Source organism: Sceloporus undulatus, chromosome 4 (assembly GCF_019175285.1).
Source record: "Sceloporus undulatus isolate JIND9_A2432 ecotype Alabama chromosome 4, SceUnd_v1.1, whole genome shotgun sequence".
NCBI classification, from domain to species: Eukaryota; Metazoa; Chordata; class Lepidosauria; order Squamata; family Phrynosomatidae; genus Sceloporus; species Sceloporus undulatus.
Window position 1 is genome coordinate 39,326,892 of NC_056525.1, and position 22,549 is coordinate 39,349,440.

Genomic DNA, 22,549 nt, shown 5'->3' on the forward strand with positions numbered 1-22,549 from the left:
TTTGTTTGTTTTAAAAATTGAAAACACTGTGGGTCATTGGAGGTCTCTGCAGGCATGTGTGGGTCACAAAAATAGATCTAAGGACTATGAGTAGGTGGTAGGCCATCTCTACTGAAATAAGTGGGATTTAGGCCTTGTTTGCACTGACCAGGTTACTCTGCTAGGAGTAGCCTGCTCCTTCAACTGCCCCAATCTCTTCCCAATGCCTGGCCTTTTGTTCCCATGCCGTGGTGACTATCTGCACTGGCATCCCACTGAGCTAGTTCACTGATAATCGATATAGAAATGTACTTTCTATTGCTATTGCTATTACTACCTGCATTTTGGCAAAAACAGGCTGTTGTACTCACCTGTGTCCCATTAAAATGCTGAACAGATGGTGTGAGTTGGGTGAGGCTCAGTGGGAGGAGAAAGGACAAGCCCCAGTTTTTTTAAAATAAAAATTCAATTTCAATTCAAAATATTTTTTTAAAAATTCTTTAAAAACATCATGTTTTATGAAATTTTCACTTTAAGAACATGAGACTATTTATATGTAAATACCTTTAGGCTGCGTGTATGACATTGTAATTTAAAAGTATAATTTAACTCGTGCTAGTTGTTTATGTCACAACTGTTATTATATTCAGTGATATATAGAAATTATAATTTAAGAGTAACATTAGAACAAAAAACATTACTGAGTATTCTGTATGGTGTGGTATAGAAGAAAGTCAATGGGTGTGTGTGTGACACCATGAGTTATTGCACTGGGTGACACCAACCCTAGTGATGCCAATGACCGAGACAATTCTGGGCTGGTTTGTATCCACAATTGGATGCATACCATCCAACTTTTCACAAGTGAATATCTGGACAAACAACATCAGAGTTTGATCAAAACAGTAAGAATGATTAATGAGGAAGAATATATAAGCTAGAACAGGCTGTGGCAGTTTGCTTTTTCCTTAGCCTACTGAGAAGGACAGGATTTTGCCCTTCCTGTCCTCTCTTGTTCTCACTGCTGAGCTAATTCAGTACAAACTACTTTTGCATCTTGAACTTAATTTGTAGCAATTGAAGTAGGTTGAAGCAGCCTCCGAAGTGCACCTGGGACCCAGGATGCAGTCGGCCAGTGGCAGTGGTGGCCAGTTACCTGCAATAATACCTGCCTGCATCCCGCAACCCAGCTGTATCCTGTTAAGGGGCAGTCAGGTTATTTGTCAATGTAATAATCTCCTATGTTTCAGAATTAATAGAGGTGCATTCAAGGGGCAAGGGCACCCTTTCCCCTTCCCCTCTCTTTTCCCTCCTCCTTTCTCCCCATCCAGTGGGATTGCTGGGCGAGGAAAAGATTATTCTTGCAAAAAATCTAATTACTTGCAGAGGGCTTTTAAAATTAGGTCACAGGTCCCATCTAGCTCTAGGGCTACACATTGCCACCCTGATCTAAAATTGTCCACACTTCTTTTAAACTTTTTATTTGTATCAACTATACATAGCTGCCTCATTTCATTCTTCATTTTAGTGTGATAATTTTATTACCCCTTTCGAATGAACGACCAGCAGATGAGCCCTTACATATGGATTTGTGTTAAACTCGAACAAATCTTGTTATAAAGTTCCCTGCTGCTTTAAGCTCTAGTCAATTTAAAAAGAGTGCTGTGAAATAATGAAAGATTGCTACTGTTTGATGCTATGCTACTGTATGTAGGATTGCCATTCTACATATGTGCGTAAATAAGCATATGGAGTTGGGGTCAATCTGGTTGGTTTTCTGCTGTCAACACCTTCATATTATAGAGAACAGTATGAAAATTCTACACTAAAAATACAAATTACTATTTTAGAGATTGTTATTGCAAAAGTAGAACTATCCTGACTGCTTGAAATTTCATATCCTAAGGACATTGGTGCAATCTGGCCATCTTTATAATATTAGCAACCCACTGTCATCTTTTTGGTTCTTTCTTTCTAAGAAAATCAATTACAGATTCTCTATCCTGTAGGTCTGATTAAAAATAACAGTTATGGGCATTTTAATAGAATTCAACCTTGTAAAATTTATAGCAGCCAATAGATGAGTTACAAGGGAGGAATGTGCTTTGCGTTTTTTTCTGTCACTGCTTAGAGACTCTCTGGGTTTTCTCTCTTTCCAAACTTCTTAGAAGGTTGGATCAACATACCTGCCACCCACTCCCTTTGTCTTGGGTACATCTGGCCTTCATCTTGAATACCCCCCCCCCCCCCAACACTTTTGCTGGGTGGCAAGTGGAGGATGGGGGGAATAAAGAGCAAAAGCATAAAACAAATATTTCCAGGCTCACTTCACAGTACATCTATATTTTCTGAGGCTCTCTGTTCACTTTGTTCTCGAAGTATGCAGACCGTTCTCCGTAAAGAAGGCAAAAATTACAAGTGACTCTCAGAAAACCAAGTGATTATTGATGTGCTTCCATGGGAACACATTACAGAAAAGCCAGGTTCTATTTGCCTAGAGGTAATGGAAGGAGCATGAAAGTACAGTCAGCTTTCCATACCCATGAATTCCCAAGCCATGGATTCAACTATCCATGGACTGAAAATATTCCTAAAATATATAAATTCCAAAAAGTAAAACTTGATTTTGCTATTTTTTATGAAGGGCACAATTTTGCTATGCCATTGTATATATAACTGGCTGTGAACAGAGCCCAAACCCATCAGATACCAAAAGCCCACAGTATCTTTTCACTGGATAAATTATATAGAGTGGGGAGGATTGTGCATACTACTATGACATGCAATCCATCTTCTCTGAAAAAGTAGTAGTACAGCTATCAGGATATTGTTGCGCTGCACATTCCATCAACTATAGCCAACATAATCAATAGTGAAGGATGTTGAGCGTGTCAGCTTAGCAGCTGCAGGGCCATATTTTGTCCATATGTGGACTTCTACTTCATAAAGATTTAGAAGCCTTGCCAGGTTGATCAAAATCCATTTAATCTGGTAATTTGCCAAGCCCATTTTGCTGTTGGAGTGAGAACTGAAAATGGCACTCCTGACCCCTATTCCCCACATTAGACACACAATGTCGAAGGCTAATTAACATTCAGACCAGCAACACTCTCAATAAGCTCTGCCACTTACTATTTTTGAGAAAAGAAAATAAGAAACGAAAACATAGAAGCAGTAATATGTGTAGGTCTAACGTGTTACCTATGAAAGTTAGCACTACTAATTTCATATTAGGATTTTGTCACACACGGCTTTTAAACCACAATTAAAGCAGGGGGAAAAGGTACCTGTTTTGTCACATGATGTCACCTCCAAAGTGTAGCTGCTGCATCTCTGAAGCGTGTTTAGGCTGTCTTTCTTCATTCATGGGGAAGTCCCATCAATATGCTCCCAATCACACACATATTCCATTAGCCCTGCTGTATGATAACGCAGAGCTTGCTTTGGGTAGTCAAGTAGTCTTAATGTCTCCTCCCCTCCACTAGCCACAAGCAGGCTAGTTTTCTGGGGTTTCCCCCTCCACTTTCTTTTCTTTTCTTTTCTCTCCCCCTCCCCCGCAAATTGCAGTGCCATGATGATTATATCAGTTTAAAAGGAAAACATAATAATACAACAATCCCAAGATACTGATTATGATATTTAAAGCCCTAACCTTCTTGGGATGTTGAGCATTTCATTCTACTGATTTTGGCATTTAGTTCCAGGGCCCTACATGCATACCCAAATTCATGGGGGGGGGTTTCAAGTCCAGCCCTCTCCCTGATCACTTAGATCTGCTAGAAAGATTTTCCTCTGTGTCCCACTGTGAGAGCAGGATATTAGGTGGAGACATTGCAGATAGCATTATCGGCTATGGTAACACTGACCTTTCAATGAAGAATAGTGTGCTGAGCCATGTCTTCAGGGCAGTGCTAGAGGTTTATTTGTAGGCTTTGTCTAGGAAGATTATTCCCATCGCTGCCCAGAGTCAGGCAGGAAGAACTGTGGAGTGATGGAAAAGAAGTGTGACTGAGAGCTTATTGACAGGTTCCCCCCGTTGATGAAAAGGGACACCCCCAGAGACACAGCAGCTATGGCTCAGAAGTGACATTGTGCAATCTCCAAAGGCACTATTTTCCAACTGTATTTGCATTTTAAAATTCATGTATTGTAATATTTTAAGTCCCGAACTGTGAATGGACTTTGAAATCTGTACAGTTTTTGAAGACTTTCTTGCAGTGGGAAGAAAATTGGCAAAAATATGTGTTGGTTCCTTCAAGAATGAAATCACCAAAGAATTACATCCCTACCTAAGAACTGTCCTCCTCCAAACACATATCCAGTTTTCTATAATTGGAATACTGAGGTTGGAGTGGAAATAGCAGCAACATTTTGATTTTGAACCTGAACATTTCTTCTATTTTTCTTATGACTTGCTTCCTTTGCTTAGGTATTAAGCATCTCATTTCTTCCTCTTTGCCTTGTTTCTTTGCTGATTATATGATTTACCATAGTCCACTATAGACTACTACTTCTTCAATCACATGGTGATTATGTGACTTCCTCTTCCTCCAGTCTCAGAAATTGAACTATCTTTCACTTTATCTTCTTTTCTCTTCCATAAGTCTAGATATTTAGCTTAACTGCAGTTTTTCTGACCAGTGTCTATGGTGAAGGAAATTCAGCTGTCACTCTCCATTGCCTCCCCTCTTTTAATCATTGTCAGTAACTTTCAGCAGAATCCTGTTGGGTGCTTACATCTTCATTAGTGGACTTACTTCTGCAGGAACTAGAATTGCTCAGTTGTATATCTTCTGTATCCCATAGAGGGCTGCTGTTATGTTACTACGTAACACAGCCAGAAAAGTTCCCAATGTGCTTTGTTGTCCAATGCACATCAGTGCCCAATGCGCATCAGTGACTAATGAACACCAGTGTATGATGTGCATCAGTGTACAATACACATCAGTGCCCAATGAGCATCAAGGCACATCATACGGCCCATCAATGTGCATCACACACGGAGGTAAAATAACATTTCAACCATCAGCCTCTATCTCCTTTCTTCCCACTCCCTGCCATGTTCACTTTATGACAGAATTAGCTCCATGAGATATATCCCATAATTGATACAGTTTTTGGAGGGAGTCAAAGCATGCCAGCCAGCTTCAAAGATGTTTTGTTTCCTTGGCTTTTCCTTTCAGAGATTCCTTGGTTTTCACATGAGACAAAAAGGCCTAGTAGATACACTGAGGAGTCTAATGAGAGACAGAGTCCCAGTAGCATTGCTGGTTTTGGTTTAGCAATTTGGGTTTCCCATTCGGCAATAGCAGACGGTCTGAAATAATCTGCAGTAACAGAAAGCACAGAATTCACAGCAGGGACGAGATGGGGACTTGCAGCTTGCCCAAGTAGCCACACAGTTAGGAGCAGGTGAAGGTCTTGCTTGGGGAGGCTTTTTCTGTTGAGCTTTTTTCTGATGAGAAAAAGACAAAAAGCTTTTTGAATCTTGGAAGTTTTTCAAATTTTACAAATAGATAGGTATTTTTTGGGGGGAGGGAGGGAGCTCATTTATCATAATTTCTGTCCTTCTGCAGTCTTCCATTATAGAATCATAGAATCATAGAATCATAGAATCATAGAGTTGGAAGAGACCACTAGGGCCATCCAGTCCAACCCCCTGCCATGCAAGAAATCCAAATCAAAGCATCCCTGACAGATGGCCATCCAGCCTCTGTTTAAAGACCTCCAAGGAAGGAGACTCTATCACCCTCCGAGGGAGTGCATTCCACTGTCGAACAGCCCTTACTGTCAGGAAGTTCCTCCTAATGTTCAGGTGGAATCTCTTTTCCTGTAGCTTGCATCCATTGTTCCGGGTCCTGTTCTCTGGAGCAGCAGAAAACAAGCTTGCTCCCTCCTCAGATTATACCTCTTTTCTTTCCCATTCCACTAGTCCTGGCAGCTAACTAGCCCTACTTTTGTGCCCTCTTTCTCTTCCTGCTAGTTTGTTACCTAAGACATTCACCCATCCCAGACTAGATACACCACACATCTCTTTCTCCATTCCAAGTTAACCCTCTGGCTATAATTGTCAAACAGATCTATGTTCTGTCACATATGGTGAATCATGTTTGGGATTATATGCAAGTAGATATGCTAAATTCTGATCACATATAATGTTTGCACTGTAATTATTTAAATCAGCAGCGGCACTCCCTCTGCTGGTCTTTCATTTATTTATTCATTTTATTGATTTTTAGCCTGCTCGTCAAAAAATTCCCAAGTTCATTTACCTAATACAACAACACCAACAAAAATAATGATGGGCCCAAACAGACAGACCAAAATAAAGCTGCTTCAGGTCACTTTGGTGGTATGCTGTTTTAATGACACACACATCTTAAGAGGCCAGAAGCTGCACCAAAGCTATGCTCCAGTCCATAGGCTTCTGGCCTCTTAGGACACATGCATAATTTAAATAGCATACCTCCAAAGTGACCCAAAGCAGGTTTATTTTGGCCTATCTGTTCAGGCCCGATATAAGATATAGATAAAATCAGCTTACAAAAAGTGGTGTCCATAGCAAGATGACTGTAAAAACCCAGAGATAAAACCCATATTTCAAATGCCTAGGCAATGAGTTGGAAATGACGTGAAGGCACACAAGAACAAATTGTTAGTCATGCAAACAAGAAAACATTCACACCTTACAAATATAGGGCTATTATTAAACTTTAATTGCCATGGTTCTGTCCTGGGATTTGCAGTTTTTTGGGGGGGGAAGACATTTAGAATTCTCAGCCAGAGCACTTCCATGTGGCCTCACTGTGTACCCAAAGATGGTTTTTAAGGTAGAATTGTCAGAGTGAAAACTAGAGACAGCTCCTATACCCTTAATAGTTATGTAGAACAGACAATGCCAATGGGTGTTGCTTTTCATGATGCAACCAGGTAGCAAACGACCCCTGCCTACAGGGGACAGGAGCCATATCCAGTTTTCACTGTTTCACTATATAAATAGATACTTCCTACAGACTTAACATATTATAACTGTACTCCAAAAAGTTATTCTTTCACCTTCCACAAAACTTTAGGAATTTAGGAGGGATGTTTGTAGACATAAAATGGAGAATTCCTAGCATCCACACCAAACTACAATTCTCATGATTCTTTGGGGGAAATCATGGTGCTTTACAGACTGCCCCAAAGGGCGGTCTGCCACCGCCTGTGTTTGCTGCGCAAAGGAGGTGCAGCGGACAAACCATGCGGCTCCTCTGCGCAGCAAAAAGAACCCACAAAAAGCGGCTTCTTCTTGCGGCGCTGTTGTGATGTCACAAGGCACCAATGGTGCCCTTGCGGCGTCACAAGGGCGCCGAGATGTGCAGACGCTAGATGTCTGTCATGTCAAAATGGCAGTGCCCATCTATATAGGGCACCACCATTTTGATGCCCTCGTTACGTGTGAGGGGCAAGGCGTGTCAGGAAGCACCGCCCCTTGCACGTAATGACAGTGCCCCATAGGGCCTGTCCGGAATGCACGCATGAGATTTAAACTAATCTAGAAGTAATATATGCTGGTGGTATAGATATTCAGAACTAGTATGGTGTAGTGGTTTGAGTATTTGACTACAACTCTGGAGATTAGAGTTCAATTCCCTGCTCAGCCATGGAAACCCACTGGGTGACTCTCAGCCCCAGAAAACCCCATGACAGGGACCTTAAGGTTGGCAGAGGTTGGAAACAACTTTAAGGCACACAGCAACAACAATATATATGCCCTATAAAGAACAGAAATGTAAAACTAGATGTCATGTGACTCATCATTGCCAAGGCCCTCAACTGTTCTAACTCTGCTAGCTTTTTGAGAACGACCACTTACCTTCATGGATTTCTTTTTCTCAGCCTCTTTTCTGCTTAGCTTCAGGGATGTTTTGGTTAAATCTTTGAAAAAAAGAAAGAAAAGCAAAGAAACAAGGAGATTCATGAAAACACTTTCATTAAAAAAAATTTTCACAGCTGCATCGACACACATATCTATTGGTAGCATGTAGTTTACTTCCAATATTTGAGCTTAACTAGACACCATAAGAGTTACGAAGTGGCTGGGTCAGTTCCTGGGATGGCACAGTGATAGGCAAGTGCTTAAATAACCACATGCCACTGTACTATGGAGTCACTGCCACAGTGCACCACTTTCTCTGTCATCGCATCTTCTCAGAAGACCTGTCACAGTCTGTAAGGGTGGAAACTGGGCATATGGCTATATCCATGTGGCCAGGCATACCCATGCAATGTCAGAGGCTATGATGGGGGTCTTCAGAGAAGACATGACGATGGAGGCAGGTAAGGGGCGCACAGGAAACTCCACGGCAAATATCAAGTCTTTTTGCCCCAGGCTAAGGGCCCTTTGGTTCAGGATCAGTCTGAAACCACCAGGCTTGTATCTGGACTTGCCAGTTCCAGCCTGGGGCTAGAACCTGTACAGGATGATGTCAGGACAGCAGGAATCTGGGCCTTCTGCCCAATGTATACAGGTCTATAAATACACCTTTCCCCAATTCCTTTCCAGACCTGGAATATTGTGTCCAGTTCTGGGCACCACAATTCAAAAAGGATGTTGAGAAACTGGAGTGTGTCCAAAGGAGAGCGAATAAATGGTGACCGGTCTGGAATCCATGCCTTATGAGGAACGACTTAGGGAGCTGGAGATGTTTAGCCTGAAGAAGAGAAGGCTAAGATGTGATATGATAGCCCTGTTTAAATATTTGAAGGGATGTCATATTGAAGAGGGAGCAAGCTTGTTTTCTACTGCTCCAGAGAACAGGACCCAGAACAATGGATGCAAGCTCCAGGAGAAGAGATTCCATCTAAACATTAGGAGGAACTTCCTGACAGTAAGGGCTGTTCGACAGTGGTGAAGTCTCCTTCTTAATGGAAGTCTTTAAACAGAGGCTGGATTGCCATCTGTCGGGTATGCTTTGATTGTGATTTCTTGCATGGCAGGGGGTTGGACAGGATGGCCCTTGTGGTCTCTTCCAACTCTATAATTCTATGATTCTAATCCTCAATAGGATAAAAATAGCTAGAAAGAAATTATTTTCTTGAGCTGACATGGAGATGTGCCCCCTATATATTGCCACTCTAGTTCTCCTTTACAGGAATTTGGATAAGTCTTAGCAGATCATGTTCAAATCCCATCTGGTTTGTGGTCCTCCATAATCTCCAGTATTATATGTCATCTTGCATACTATCCTTTTTGTTTTTTAAAAAAGGCACCACAGAGTCTTGCAATGCTTGTTCATCATTTGGGGATATAATTGAAAAGGCCTGTGAAAAGATACTTCATATTTCCCTATCAGTGCTAATTTCAGCACTTCCACAAACATTTGTTCTTTCCTTGCACATTATCATGTTTCCAATTGCATCTGCAGCTTCTCCTTCTTCTAAGCCTTCAACTGCAACTTGATTTGCGTCACATGCTCTTCATAACAATGTTCATCTAACACAGAATAAACCTTTCTGTCTAATCCTGACAATTAATCAGTGCTGACACTGAAGTGTCTCTTCACAGCCCTTTTCAATTTCATCCCACAGTCATTCCCCATTTGTTTTCTATATATTCTCACTTCTAATATCAGTAAACTCATATTTATGCCTCCTCATATGAGTTATGTATTCATTTTTTTTACACATCCACATGCTTGCATAGGAGGTCATCAATATGTGTAGCCTTTTATAAATGGCATCCCTGGGCCTAATTTCAATTGACCACCTTTAGATTTTGGGTAAGAGAAATTTGTTTCCTTCATGGCTGCCTGCTGAGCATGAAGGAAGGGGTGGGGGAGAGAAGGGAATGTCAGAAAGAGAGGGGAAAAGGGTGACCTTGTCTAAAGTTGGCTTTGGCCCTGGTGGCAAGCAGTCTCTGAAAGACTGCCTCCAAAGAAAAGTGTGTGTAGATGTGCATGCACATCCACATTTAGTTGCATATTTGGGTGTACATTCAGTTGTTCGACACTGCCATTCAATACAAGGGTTCTGTAGCACAATCAATCTACAACACTACATGGGGAGGTATAGGATCAAACCTATACCAAAGGATCTTAGCGACTGTCCTCTTTCTGCTTTATCAAACCTTGGCTTCAATCCTACATTCACTTGGTGCAGTGAAAATATCAGCATGCAAACCTATACTGTGCTGAGCCATATGCCCTCCATCCAACTTACTGATAACTTTCTGAAGTTGTCCATGTAGGAATATTTGGTATCTATATTAGGCAGAGTGCAGCAGGGCTAATGCAACATTATTGTTGTTGAATTCAAAGATATAGCTGTGTTAGGAGATTACTGCATTGTCAAATAACCTGACAGCTCCCTAATGGGATGTAACCAGATTACGGGATGCAGGCAGGTATTATCACGGGTAATTTGCCATCATTGCCGCTGGGTGACTGCATCCCAGATCCCAGCCGCTCTTCAGAGGCTGCTTTTCGAAGCCAGGAACTTTCCAATTTTGAAAAGCTGCTTCTGAAGCATGCCTGGGACCTGGGATGCCACTGCCTGGTGGCATGGCAGCAAATTACATGTAATAATACCTGCCTGCATTCCACAACTTGGCTGCATCCTGATAGGAAGCAGGCGGGTTATTTGTCAATACGATAATCTCTTTACTCTGTAGAATCAGTATGTAGAGAGTTCTTGTAGCACCTTTGAGATCAACTGAAAGAAAGAAGTTGGAAGCATGAGCTTTCATAGACTTAGGTCTACTTCCTCAGATGCATTTGGTGGAGACGTTGTTGTTGTTGTTATTTTATTTACTTATATAATGCCTTTCTCCCAACATAGGAACTCAAGGCATCTAACAGCAATTTACAGTACAATTTACAAACAATACTAAAGCAGTAAAGTAGAAATATAAAAATTTAAAAACAATTACTCAATTTAATCATTAAAACAATTACACATTAAAATATTAAAATGCTTTACAAATGATATACAAGCCTTGATCTGACTTCCACAGCATTTAAAAAACCATCCTTCATCAGTTTAAAAAGCCTGATGGCACACAAATGTGTTAGCTGCTGCCGAAAGGAGATCAGGAATGGGGCTATCTGGGCCACTCTAGGTAGAGAGTTCCAGAGCGTGGGAGCAGCCACCGAGAAGGCCCTCTCTTCTTCCCACCAAACAATCCTGAGAATCTGGTGGTTCAGAGAGAAGGGCCTCTCTGGACAATCTCAGTATTTTAGTGGGCTCAGAAAGGGAGATATGGTCCTTCAAATGACCTGGCCCCAAGCCACAGAGGACTTTATAGGTCAAAACCAGCACTCTCAGTTGTGTTCAGAAACAGACTGGCAGCCAATGGTAGAAACAGGATAAATGATTTGTAAGCTAAAGAAAAAAATGGGGGGGGGGGGCTTTTTTCTTTCAGTAAATCTATCTCAGGATAATAAAGGAGATAGACAAAAGAAGCTGACCAATACTTTGTTAGAAGATCTCTAAAATCTGGTTCTCATGTGTGGGTGTAAGCTAGCATCCATTGCTGGGGTTGGAGCCTCATGGATGCTCCTTCACAAACAAAGGAAAACAAATAGACTAACTCTTGAGAGAAGATGGAAGTGAAGTAAGAAGGAAACAAGATGCTTGAGTAAACACACCAATGAAAGATACAGAGGGGTGAAACAAAAGGGCAGACATTATCTAGACTGTCCTCTCTCACAAATCTCTTTCTACAAGTGTTGATTCCTCTTTGGGCCCATTCACATTACAAAAAAAATCGGTTCTGAAACCGATTCAATCACGTGAAGTTCCTACTCACCCCGAATCTCACACAAGCGAATCCGGAGCTTGCACACCTGTTCCGTGTTAAATGGCCCCTAGCGCGGGTCTTTTGAAATCGGCGCAAATACCGTTTCTTTTTAAAAACCCCGGGTCCTGGGAATGAGAACTTTGGCCTCGATCACGATCGAGGCAAATTGAGAGAGGGATTTAGGTCAGAGGGTGGGCAAAGGGCAAGGCATTTCCTCCCCTCATCGGAGGGGAGGGGGAGGAGGAAAGAGCCCTGGGAAGAAGGGAGCAAGGGAAGGCATTCTTTAGGAGCCTCTTTTCCCTGCATCCCCTGCCCAAAGCCCTCTGTCGCTGGGCATTCCTTCCCTTGCAGGAGGAAAAAATCAGGTCATGAACGGAGCTCATGTCAGGCAACCCCCCCCCCTTTTCAAATTCAAACAATTTTTTTTGAGCGCACATGCGCATGGTTTATATTCCAGAGGCAGATGGAGCCAGGCTTGCACTTGCTTTCTGCAGAGGGAGAAGCTACAAATGTTGCAAACAATCAATGTTACATTTTAACCAATTTTTTTTGAGCAAATATGCGAATGATTTGTCTTCTTGAGCAGATACAGCAAGGGAAGCAAAGGGAAAGCTAATGTTGCTTTTAAAAGCAAAACAAAAACAAAAACATGCCAATCCCATCCTCTGCCTGGGACAGGGGCAGATCTGACCCAAAAGCCCACAGGTTTATTAAAAGAGAGAGAGAGAGAGAGGCATCTCTCTCCCTGCTTCAGCCGCTGAAACCCCTGTGCCTGGCTCTTTAAAAAGGGAGGACACTTCCCCCGATGCCCTGCAAACGTCACTATGATGATAGCTTGATTGGCAGCGGCCAATCTACAGAATGCATTCGATTTCTGTCAAAATGCATTCGATTTCAATTTGTAGTGGGCACTTGCTAACGGAGCGATTCGGGGGAGGGGCATCCGGATCATCCCAGTTCCCTCCATGTCTTTTAGACCAGTATGAATGGGGCCTTTGTTTCCAACAGTCCTAGACACTATTTGGTGAGCTCTGCAGTGAGTTGGCAGGCTTGGAGAAGCATCTGTCTGTGTCTCCACAGTCAGACACAAAATGATCACAGGATGTTGCTGGATCTCAGCACTGATGTCATCATTTCATATCTGGTTATGGAGATGTAGACATTATTATTATTATTATTATTATTATTATTATTATTATTAACCTTTGTTTATAAAGTGCTGTAAATTTACACAGCGCTGTACATACAATCTTTTTAATTGGATGGTTCCCTGCCCTCAGGCTTACAATCTAAAAAGACACGACACAAAAGGAGAAGGGAAGTGATGGTGGGGAAGGGGATGAGGTCCAGCAGTTTTTCTCTACCTCCGAGGTCTGGACCAAGGGAGATGGACTGGAGGGAGGGCTTGGCTTCTTAATGGATGGTTAATCTTCATCCAGGGAGGCCTGTTGGAGCTAGCCTGCCTCTCTAGTAGGATAATACATATCAAATACATAGCAATACAGGAAATGATTCAATAAAACAAATAAAACAAGTACAGTTTTAAAAATATCTTTAGTAAAAAAATCCCTTCTATTTTAAATGTGAGCTGGGAGTAAATAGAGAAGATACATGTTAAAATGTTAGAAAACTTTTAAGTGCCAACATGCAGTAAAATAGAACTTTAAACATAAATTAACCTATATAAAAAGTCAGAACAACATTGTTCCAAGCTGCCTGCTTACTGTAATTCATGGAATGGCTGGATGGAGTGGCTTATCAGTAAGGTGGATGGCCTTTGGGCACTGTGGAGAAACAGAATACCAGTACCCTGTAGTACCTGAGAAAGGACATCCACACTCATACGGGAAACTTCCATGTATGGATACCCCTAACAGAATTCTAGTCCTTGTGTTGCAAGACTGGGAATGTCAACATTCTGAAAAATTACAGACAATGAATACTTTTGGAAAAACTATCTTTAGTTTTCTCCTTTCATTTTTGTCCTTTTGTCCTATTGTCCTTTCATTTTTTGAAAGTGAATTTTATTGCTGGATTTAAAAAAGATCAATAAGGGATGGAGTGTGGTAATATACCATCTGTCAAATCTCCAAGAAAAAACAACTCTGTACAATTTATAATTGCCTGTTAACTTTGCTTGTTAAGCCACATGGGTAACTCTGAAATCCTCCCTTCCCAATTTCACTATCGGAGAACCCAGTTTCAGGAGGTAGGGTATCAACTGAAATGTATTCCTTTATGATAATTATTTTTATACTGGCCTTCAACTACATTTCCAGGGAAGTTTAATTATAAGCATGTCATACCTAACAATATCCTGGTTCAGGAGCAATACACTAAAAACCTGTTTCTCACTGAACTATAAACTCTGATATTGCATTTTTGCAATATTCTGTGATTTATTCCCAAATATTTAGAAGGACTGACAAGTCTTGGCTGAACTGTACTATGAGGTAATATCACCTTCAGGTTATTATAAGTACCATATTTTGTTTGAATGCTGAACTTTTCTGAGATCAAATTTACTTTAGTTTCAGTTTGATTCAATTAGTTATTTCTGAACAGATGGCTAATAACAAATGTGTTCATATTAATCCCATCATGGCTATAAAGTATCTTTATAAAAAATTAGCCTTGATGTTTCGATTGACTCATTTCAATACTCTGTGATGTTCAAGTTCATATGGATTCAGTTTGAATAGCCCAGGAAATTATCCCATTGCTTCAATGCTTCTTTTTAAATAGTTGACTTTGGCTGCAAATGCAAAGATAGGTACAAGACCTGTCCAGATCTAAACTTACATTAACAGAATATAGGCATCTGGTTTGAGAAATTAAAATTAGCCAGTTTTGATAGGTGGTCCTTTCTATCTCTGCATGTCCCAAATGGTTAGAATGGACAGAATCTAGTTGATGCTTTATACCAGCATAGATACTGCTTCAAAGTGCTTGTGTTTTTTAGGATGTAGCACAAGGCCTTGTGCAAGTGGTGTTACGCTAGCTGAACCATTGCACAAGTGACTGCTGTTTCTAGGATATTGCACAGAGCAGTCCTTGGCAGAGACATCTAGGTTGCTGGGTCCCAGGGTCTTGCTCTGGGTCTCCAGTTTTCATGGGTCAGCTTGGGAGGGAGGAGGGGTTCAAATTCCACACTTTTTGCTCAGGGCAAGACTCAAGGGCTATGAGCAGATTTCTAGCTGGAGAAGCTTTATGTCCAGCATGTGTCTGTTTTTCTCCTCTCCTCTCCCTTCCTTCCCCCCTTCCTCTGTAAAAAAAAGATTCTGTGCTCTCCAAGTATAATTGTATAATGTATAATTTGTACATTATAATTAATTTCACTTTCCAATTTTTTGTCTTAATTTGGGGCAATTTATATGGTATTTTTTAATTTTACTATTAAAATAAATGTTTCTCATCCAGTTTCCCTATGTTGGTCAGTCTGAGAAGGAATAACCATCTCACTTCATCTTGATCTGGGAACAGATGCATTTGGGTCTTAATTTCCAAACAGGAAAATATGTTCAGTGTATGTGTCTTTGCATTTGAATGACACGTTGTGAGCAACTGTGGTTGCTGCATAATGCATAATGCTTAATGACATTGCCAGGACCTGCCCTCATGGCATCACTAAGGGACTATCCATTGCTCTAATGTTTTGGACTACAAATCTGAAACCTGGGAAGATCATGACCTGGCAACCCTATCACAAATAACACAGACCTGATTATACCAGACAACTTTTTGTGCAACAATGCATGCATGACTCTGTGAAAACAATGGCAGGACGACATTAATTACTAGGTTCGTATAAACTGCTATTTCTGCTATAGTTCAATATCTATATATTTATATATCTATAGCAGAAGTAACATTTTATATGGAATTAATAATGAATGTAGTCATGTCATTACACACACACACACACACACACACACACTAATCTGTGAGGAAACTTCCTTGCTCCCTGTCCTTGGTACCTTTAAAAATCTTCCACAGTTTATCATATAGAGCCAGTATCCTTATTATAGAGGGCCTAAACACTATGAAGGCACCAGATTCCATTTGATCTTGAAAGCTAAACAGGGTCAGCCCTAGTTAGTACTTCGGTGGGAGACTGACAATGGGTCCCAGGTGTGGTAGGTTATATTTCAGAGGAAGGAACTGCAATATTACCCTTGAATATTCCTTGCCTAAGAAAAACCTATGAAATCCATGGGGTTGCCATAAATTGATGAGTACTTGAAGGCACACCTACACCTGCAAACATCTTTTTAAATAAGAGATCATATGAAGCAATGCCCCTGCTTCTATTACTGATTTAGACATACCAGTAAAATACAAAGCAACCAACAATGCGAAAAGTGGAACAATAGAAAAGAAATGCAACAATAACCTAATAATATATTTTACTTCGATCTCTTCTTGTGACAGATATGAAAGCGGGACAGGGGATGTTGGACATCACCTCCAGTGGGGAAGAGGGAACCCTGGGGCTTCTGGAGAGAGGCTCACCTTTGAGTATGAGCATCCACAGATTGGCCTACCTCTGACAGGCTATTGGGTTCAGCCCACAGATCAACTAATTATGGGAAGCATTGTCCAATGCTACTGGACACCTATTGCTTACTGTACTGCTTGGGGTATGGAACCTGAAGTTCCCAGCATCCTCTCCCTCCTTTAGATGTTAATTGATTAAGATGTGATTGTATTCAGTTGTAGATGATGTTTTGATAGATGATTGTAGGTGATGTTAAAGTAGATGATGTTAAAGTTGTGGCCTTACCACTTAACCCATAACCATGCCTGGTCCTTTCAGTTCCGTAGCGAAGTGGGAATCAGGGAACAATTCAGTCAACAAGCATAATTCATTGCTCATCTGCATGAGACCAAAAAGCCCCTGCAGTGCAAATATTTTAATAAATAAGGAGATAGTACCTCCTTCCCCAAATATATATTTATACTGATGGTGGGCAACTTTTCAGATCTTTTATAACTGCAACTAATATAATCCCTCACCACTCTCTATGTCCATTAGGGCTAATGAGAGTAGTATGTATGTCTTGAGGAACACAATTGTACATCAATGATTTGCATTCAATTATGTATGTATATATGTACGTATGTATGTATTTCTATCCTGCTTTTCCCCCATATAGGGACTCAAAGCAGCTTACAACAATTTTTAAAAAATGTTAAAAGTGCCAAGATATGAAAGGTAAAACACAAATAAACAATCGTGGAAAATTAAAATCAGGTTAAAACATATATCATTTAAATACACACCCACCAGCACAACGATTAGCAATATCCAGTGCATTGTATAATATGGACCTTATATAATCACTCATCAAATGTCAGTTGGAATAGAAATATACAGTTGACCCTTCTTATACATGGATTTTTTAATACACGGATTCAAGCATCAGTGGTTTGAAAATGTTCAAAAAAAGTATATATTTCAAATATCAAACTTTTTTTTATAAGGGACACCATTTTGCTATGTCATTATATTTAATGGGACTTCAGCATCCACAGATTTTGTTATCCATGGGGGATCTTGGAACCAAACCCCAGCGTATAACAAGGGGCCACTGTATTTGCCAGTCTAACTTCTCTTGTAAGAGAGTTCTAGAGCCTGGGGGCCATTGAAAAGACCCTGTCCTGTGTTCCAACCAGATGTACCTGTGAGGGAGGTGGGACAAAGAGATGGGCTTCCCACCAGATTTCCGAGCATATATTGGTTCGTAAAGGAGAATATGGTCCTTCAAATAACCTGGACCTGAGACATACAGGGCTTTAAATGTCATAACCAGCACTTTGAATTATGCCCAAAAACAGATATGCAGCCAGTGGAGCTGTTGCAACAAAGGAGTTGTGTGCTCCTTGTAGCCAGCATTCATTAGTAATAAGGCTGCAGCTGTTTGGACCAGTTGAATTTTCCAAACCTCTTCCAAGACAGCCCCACATAGATTGCATTACAGTAATCCAACCAGGATGTAACTAAAGCATATGCCACTATGGGCAGATCTGATGTCCCAAGGAATGGGATCAGTTGACGTACAAACTTTAAACTGTGAAAATGCACTCCTAGCCACCACTGAAACCATCATTTCCAGACTCAGAGCTAAATTCAGGAGCACTCCCAAATTGTGAACCTGCATCTTCAGAAAGATTGTAACCTTACCCAGCACAAGTGGAATCCCTATTCACTGGTTTAGCTTTTGACTGACCAGGAGCACCTCTGTCCACCTCAGATTAACTTTCAATTTATTTCTCCTCATCCAGTACATTACTGATTATAGGCACTGGTTTAGGACCAAAACAGCTTCCTTGGCTTCTGATGGAAAGGAGTAAATAGAGTTGGGTGTCATCCACGTAGTAATGGCACTGAACCCCAAATTCCAGACAACTTCTCCCACTGGTTTCTTGTATATGTTTAATAGCAAGGGGGACAGAACTGAATCCCAAGGGATCCCACAGGTCAGTGGCCAAGGTGTTGAACAGGAGTCCCCTAGCACCACCTTCTGGGGTTGCCCCTCCAGGAAGGAATGGAGCCACTGTAGAACAGAGCTCTCAGGTCCCACCCCAGGAAGGCAGCCCAGAAGGAAACCATATTCATGGTATCAAACCTGCTGAAATATCCAACAGAATCAACAGGGACACACTCCCAGCATAGGTCATCCACCAAAGTAACCACATCCATCTCTGTCCCATAACCAGGCCTGAAAACAGATTGAAATGGATCTAGATAATCCATTTCATCCAGAAACCCCTAGAACTGAGAGGCCAGAGGATTTTCCAGAACCTTGCCTAAAAATGGGAATGCTACAGACCAGTGGTGTCCTTAGTGTCGGTGTCACCTGGTGTGGGTGCTTGGGAGCATGAGTGTGTGTATGTGGGGAAACACCAGCTCTCAAATATCCACCAAAATGCCAGATTGGGGGAGGAGCAGATGGACAAGTGAGGAACAGGAGAAGGCATGAGGAGTGTGCACACACTTGCCTTTCCTTCCCAGGCAAGGCAGCCAAGGCAGCAGGAAAGGCAGGAATGAAGTGTACACTCTTGACTGTCTTTCCCCAGTGCCTTGGCTGGCTCAGGCAGGCTAGCCATGGCAGTGGGGGAGACAGGAGTGAAGTGTATGTGCTTGCCTCTTCTCCCTCAGTGCCCTGGCTGACTTGGGCAAGCCAGCCAAGGCAATAGGAAAGGTGAGAGGGATGCATGTGCACTTGCTCCTTTTCCCCTCATGCCTTGGCTGGCTTTGCTGAGCGAGTCAAGGCAAGGGGAAAGGAGGGGTGAGTGCACATGCTTTCCTTCCTCCTTCCCTGCTGGGCTTGCTTGGCCAAGAGTGCCAGTGCATCAAGGGAGGAGTATGTGCTCATCTCTCTTTTCTCTGCCACCTTGGCTCTCTCGAGAGCCCGGGCAGCAGAAAAGAAGTGGTGGGCCCTGGAAGCAGCACTCTCCCCCCACGCAGTGGGAGGGGACCAACCAGGTATCACTCCTTCTCTGAACTATCACCTGGTGTGGGTCATATCCCCTGCACCCTCCTATGTTTCCATTGTTAGACAATTATCCAGCATCATGGGATCCAAGGATGACTGTTTTAGTAATGGTTTTATAATAGCCTTCTTCAGGCAAGGTGAGACTCTGCTTGCTGTAGCGAGGCATTAACCACTCTCTATACCCAATCAGCTAATCCCCCTGCAGCTTTTTTAACACAAAAGGTGGCTCTCACTTCTTTATTCAACATATTAGATAGAGCATTAAAATTACAGTCTTATAGTCCATTGTGAAGGTTTCCCAGTGCCGTTGCATACTGTGAATGTCTCTCTCCATGGGCAAGAGAGAGAGGTATTGTACAGACAGCAGCCAAAAATAGGGCCTCCTTGATATATGGAACCAAAACTGAATGAGCATATTATCCCAAGACTCTCTAGCCTAGCCAGTGTATTCCCAACCCTCTTCTCAAACCTGTTTCCTTGCCATGATCTAAAACAGGTTAAAACAGAAGGGTGTTGTGAGGGGAGAAGAGATCATTCCAACAATTCATATTTCAGATAGCTTGAGCAAAAAAGGTTGATCATATTTCAATGTGACATCTGTTAGATGAGTACATGCAAATGAGAGTGTGTGGTATATGGGTCACAGGATGCAAGGCTTTTTGTTCTTTTTATACAGGCATTCCTCCTATTACCTTTTGATTTGAACATATACTGTTTTCAACTGGAGTCATTTTAAATATATAAATATTTCTGTTAAAACAATGGCTTTGGCTGGAAGTGGTATAAAATGAATCAATATTGCTATAATGAAACAATTAATTTACTATGGAAATTTTAAGGATTCTGTTGTGAAACTTTCTGCTGAAATTTAAAACTCATGTTGAATAAGAGAAACTGTTCCCATTGGTAAATCTGTATCTAGCTTTCCTGAAGTCTCTTACAAGTTGGTCACTTAGGGCAGAATTAGAATGGGCATATATAAGAGGAAGAGGCAGCTAGTGGGTTTATCATTAGGGAGGTGGCAAATCTACTGGTGCTTTTCTTGTTACAGCTGCTCCATGTTGAATGGTGCCAAACCTCTGGCCCATGATTGAGAGAGGTTCTGTTTAACTTGGAGAATCAGGAGTAGCAGCAATAAAATCAAAAGCAGATTTGCTGATACAGGGATGGATCCACTGCCTGGATGTTGTAGCTCTCTATCTCTACTTCCCTGCTTATCCTCCTCTCAGTACAAAATAATACATTTGTAGTGTCATCACAGTCTGAGGACTTTATCACATAATGCTGACAGAGTGGAATGAAAGCAGGATAGCAACATCTGTAGCTAAACCTTATCACACAATGCTGTGTCTGTGCTGCAGCTGCTTAGTCTTTAATACTTTTCACTGATGGACAAAACCCATCAATGCCTCCTTTTCACTGATGGACAAAACCATTAATGCCTCCCAGTTATGCTGTTTTTCCACTATTGATTCATGTGTGATAAATTCCTCCCACTGCAGTTCCGATACGTAGGCAGTCACATAGTGTGAATTGATGCGATCATGCTATTATTAACACCCATGTTCAGGGTTGTAAGTGTGGCCCAGTCACTGTTACATTGATATTCTGGCAATTCCCAAAGATATGGTCAGTTTTTTGCTGCAGCCAGTAGCTGCTGCTTCATGAGGATGGCTCAAAAGAAGGACTCAAAATGGACCAGGAAGCCTCTCCTGAACACAAGGGTGATTCTGCACATATCTCTATGTTTACAAATGGTTCATCCTGACTTGAATGCAGGTTACTGTCATTGGCTAAATACTGAGAAATAGTAGTAGGCTGATATCTCTCTAATTGAGAACAGTGCCTGAACATTTCCCCTTGTAGCTTGAGTTGTATAAGGACTAAAACCTTTTTTTTAATGTGAAAATTGAGAATCTGGGATGATGAGGGCTACAACCCTCTTATGTGTGTGTATGTGCCTTCAAGCTACTTGTCGACTTAAGGTGACCACATGGATTTCAGCCAGGCAGCATGGTGAGCACTGGACTATGATGCTAGATCTCAGGGTTCAATTCCCTGTTCAGCTATGGAACCCACTGGATGATTTTAGGTAAGTCACACACTCTCAGCCCTAGAAAACCCAGTGATAGATTCACTTTAGCGTTGCCATAAGACAGAAATGACCTGGAGGTTCACAACAATAACTGCAACAACAACAACATTCATCTCTTGAACTGGGAGAAGAAATTGTGGCAAGGAATACTTAAGAGGTGAGTTTGCCTATTCCTTCCTCTGAAATATAGCTTACAGCACTTGGTATTCATTGGTGGTCTCCCATTGAAGTACTGAATAGGTTGATTCTCTTTAGCTTCCAAAATCAAATGGGATCAGGTCCTTTTAAGTTAGCTTTTAGTTAATCTGACCATGCTGCCACTTCTGTTTGAAGGACTAGATTTCAACAATTTATTTTCTTACTGACCTACTATGGAGATGGGTGGAAGATCCGGGAACTTGATTTTGTTATTATTTACCACAGTGTTGTCTGTGTCCTGCTTTTCCTCAAATATCATGTAGGAATAGCTTGCTGTAAGCAAAATGCAGCAGAAAAGAAAGCCAGGGAAAATGTTCCTATATTCCATTCTGGTGGGGAAAAAAGGAAAATATGTCTTAATAACTATTCATAGTTAACCAAGAAAGGCGGCGGGCAATGCATATGAACTGGAATTAGGCAAGAATCTTGCAGCCTGACTCCTTCCCTTCCCTTCTAACTTATCACCAGAGTATATCACACGGAGCTTTTTGGTGATGTTGTGGCTCAGTTCCAGCTCACTTCCGAAGTGATTGCACTTCCAACGATGCAGTTTCATCTTGGAAAGTGAATATTTTATCAGACGCCATTGATTTCTATGAGAGCCCCTTGCGAATTGCTTCAGCAGTGTTTCTGAAGTCACCCCTCATTTTGGTAAAAACGGGAAAAAAGTGACTTCAGAGAATTCGCATCCAGGCTAACTTCAATTGCACTGTGATTTGGTCTGATGTGGAAAAGCACGCCGATGCCACCCCTCTTGGCCCCTGCGTCCTGCTCTGTCATTCCCCTCCTCCTCCTTCATGCCATCTCCTCCTCTCTGCCAACCAGCTGATCCCATCATCCCCTGCCTTCTCCTAGACCCCGATCTGCTCCCCTCCTTCAGCCTGCCACCAATCCCATCATCCCCTGCCTTCTCCTAGACCCTGATCTGCTCCCCTCCTTCAGCCTCCCACCAATCCCATCATCCCCTGACTGCTCCTGCATCCCGATCCTGGCCCC

General features: G+C 41.7%; 1 protein-coding gene across 4 annotated transcripts in view; it reads right to left on the bottom strand.

The window, feature by feature from the left end:
* Window positions 1–5,229: 5,229 nt before the first annotated feature.
* Window positions 5,230–22,549, bottom strand: part of LOC121929698 (agouti signaling protein) — a 76,247-nt gene continuing 58,927 nt past the window's right edge. For 3 of the 4 annotated variants that reach the window (XM_042465535.1, XM_042465533.1, XM_042465534.1), the window contains exons 3-5: window positions 21,722–21,882; window positions 7,838–7,899; window positions 5,230–5,434 (exon numbers count right to left, since the gene is read on the bottom strand). In XM_042465535.1, coding sequence (XP_042321469.1) covers window positions 5,258–5,434; window positions 7,838–7,899; window positions 21,722–21,881 — 399 coding nt within the window. In that variant the 5' untranslated portion in view covers window position 21,882 and the 3' untranslated portion in view covers window positions 5,230–5,257. Of the gene's footprint in view, window positions 5,435–7,837; window positions 7,900–21,721; window positions 21,912–22,549 lie in introns of those variants that run through there. The other variant, XM_042465536.1, reaches the window with a different exon arrangement.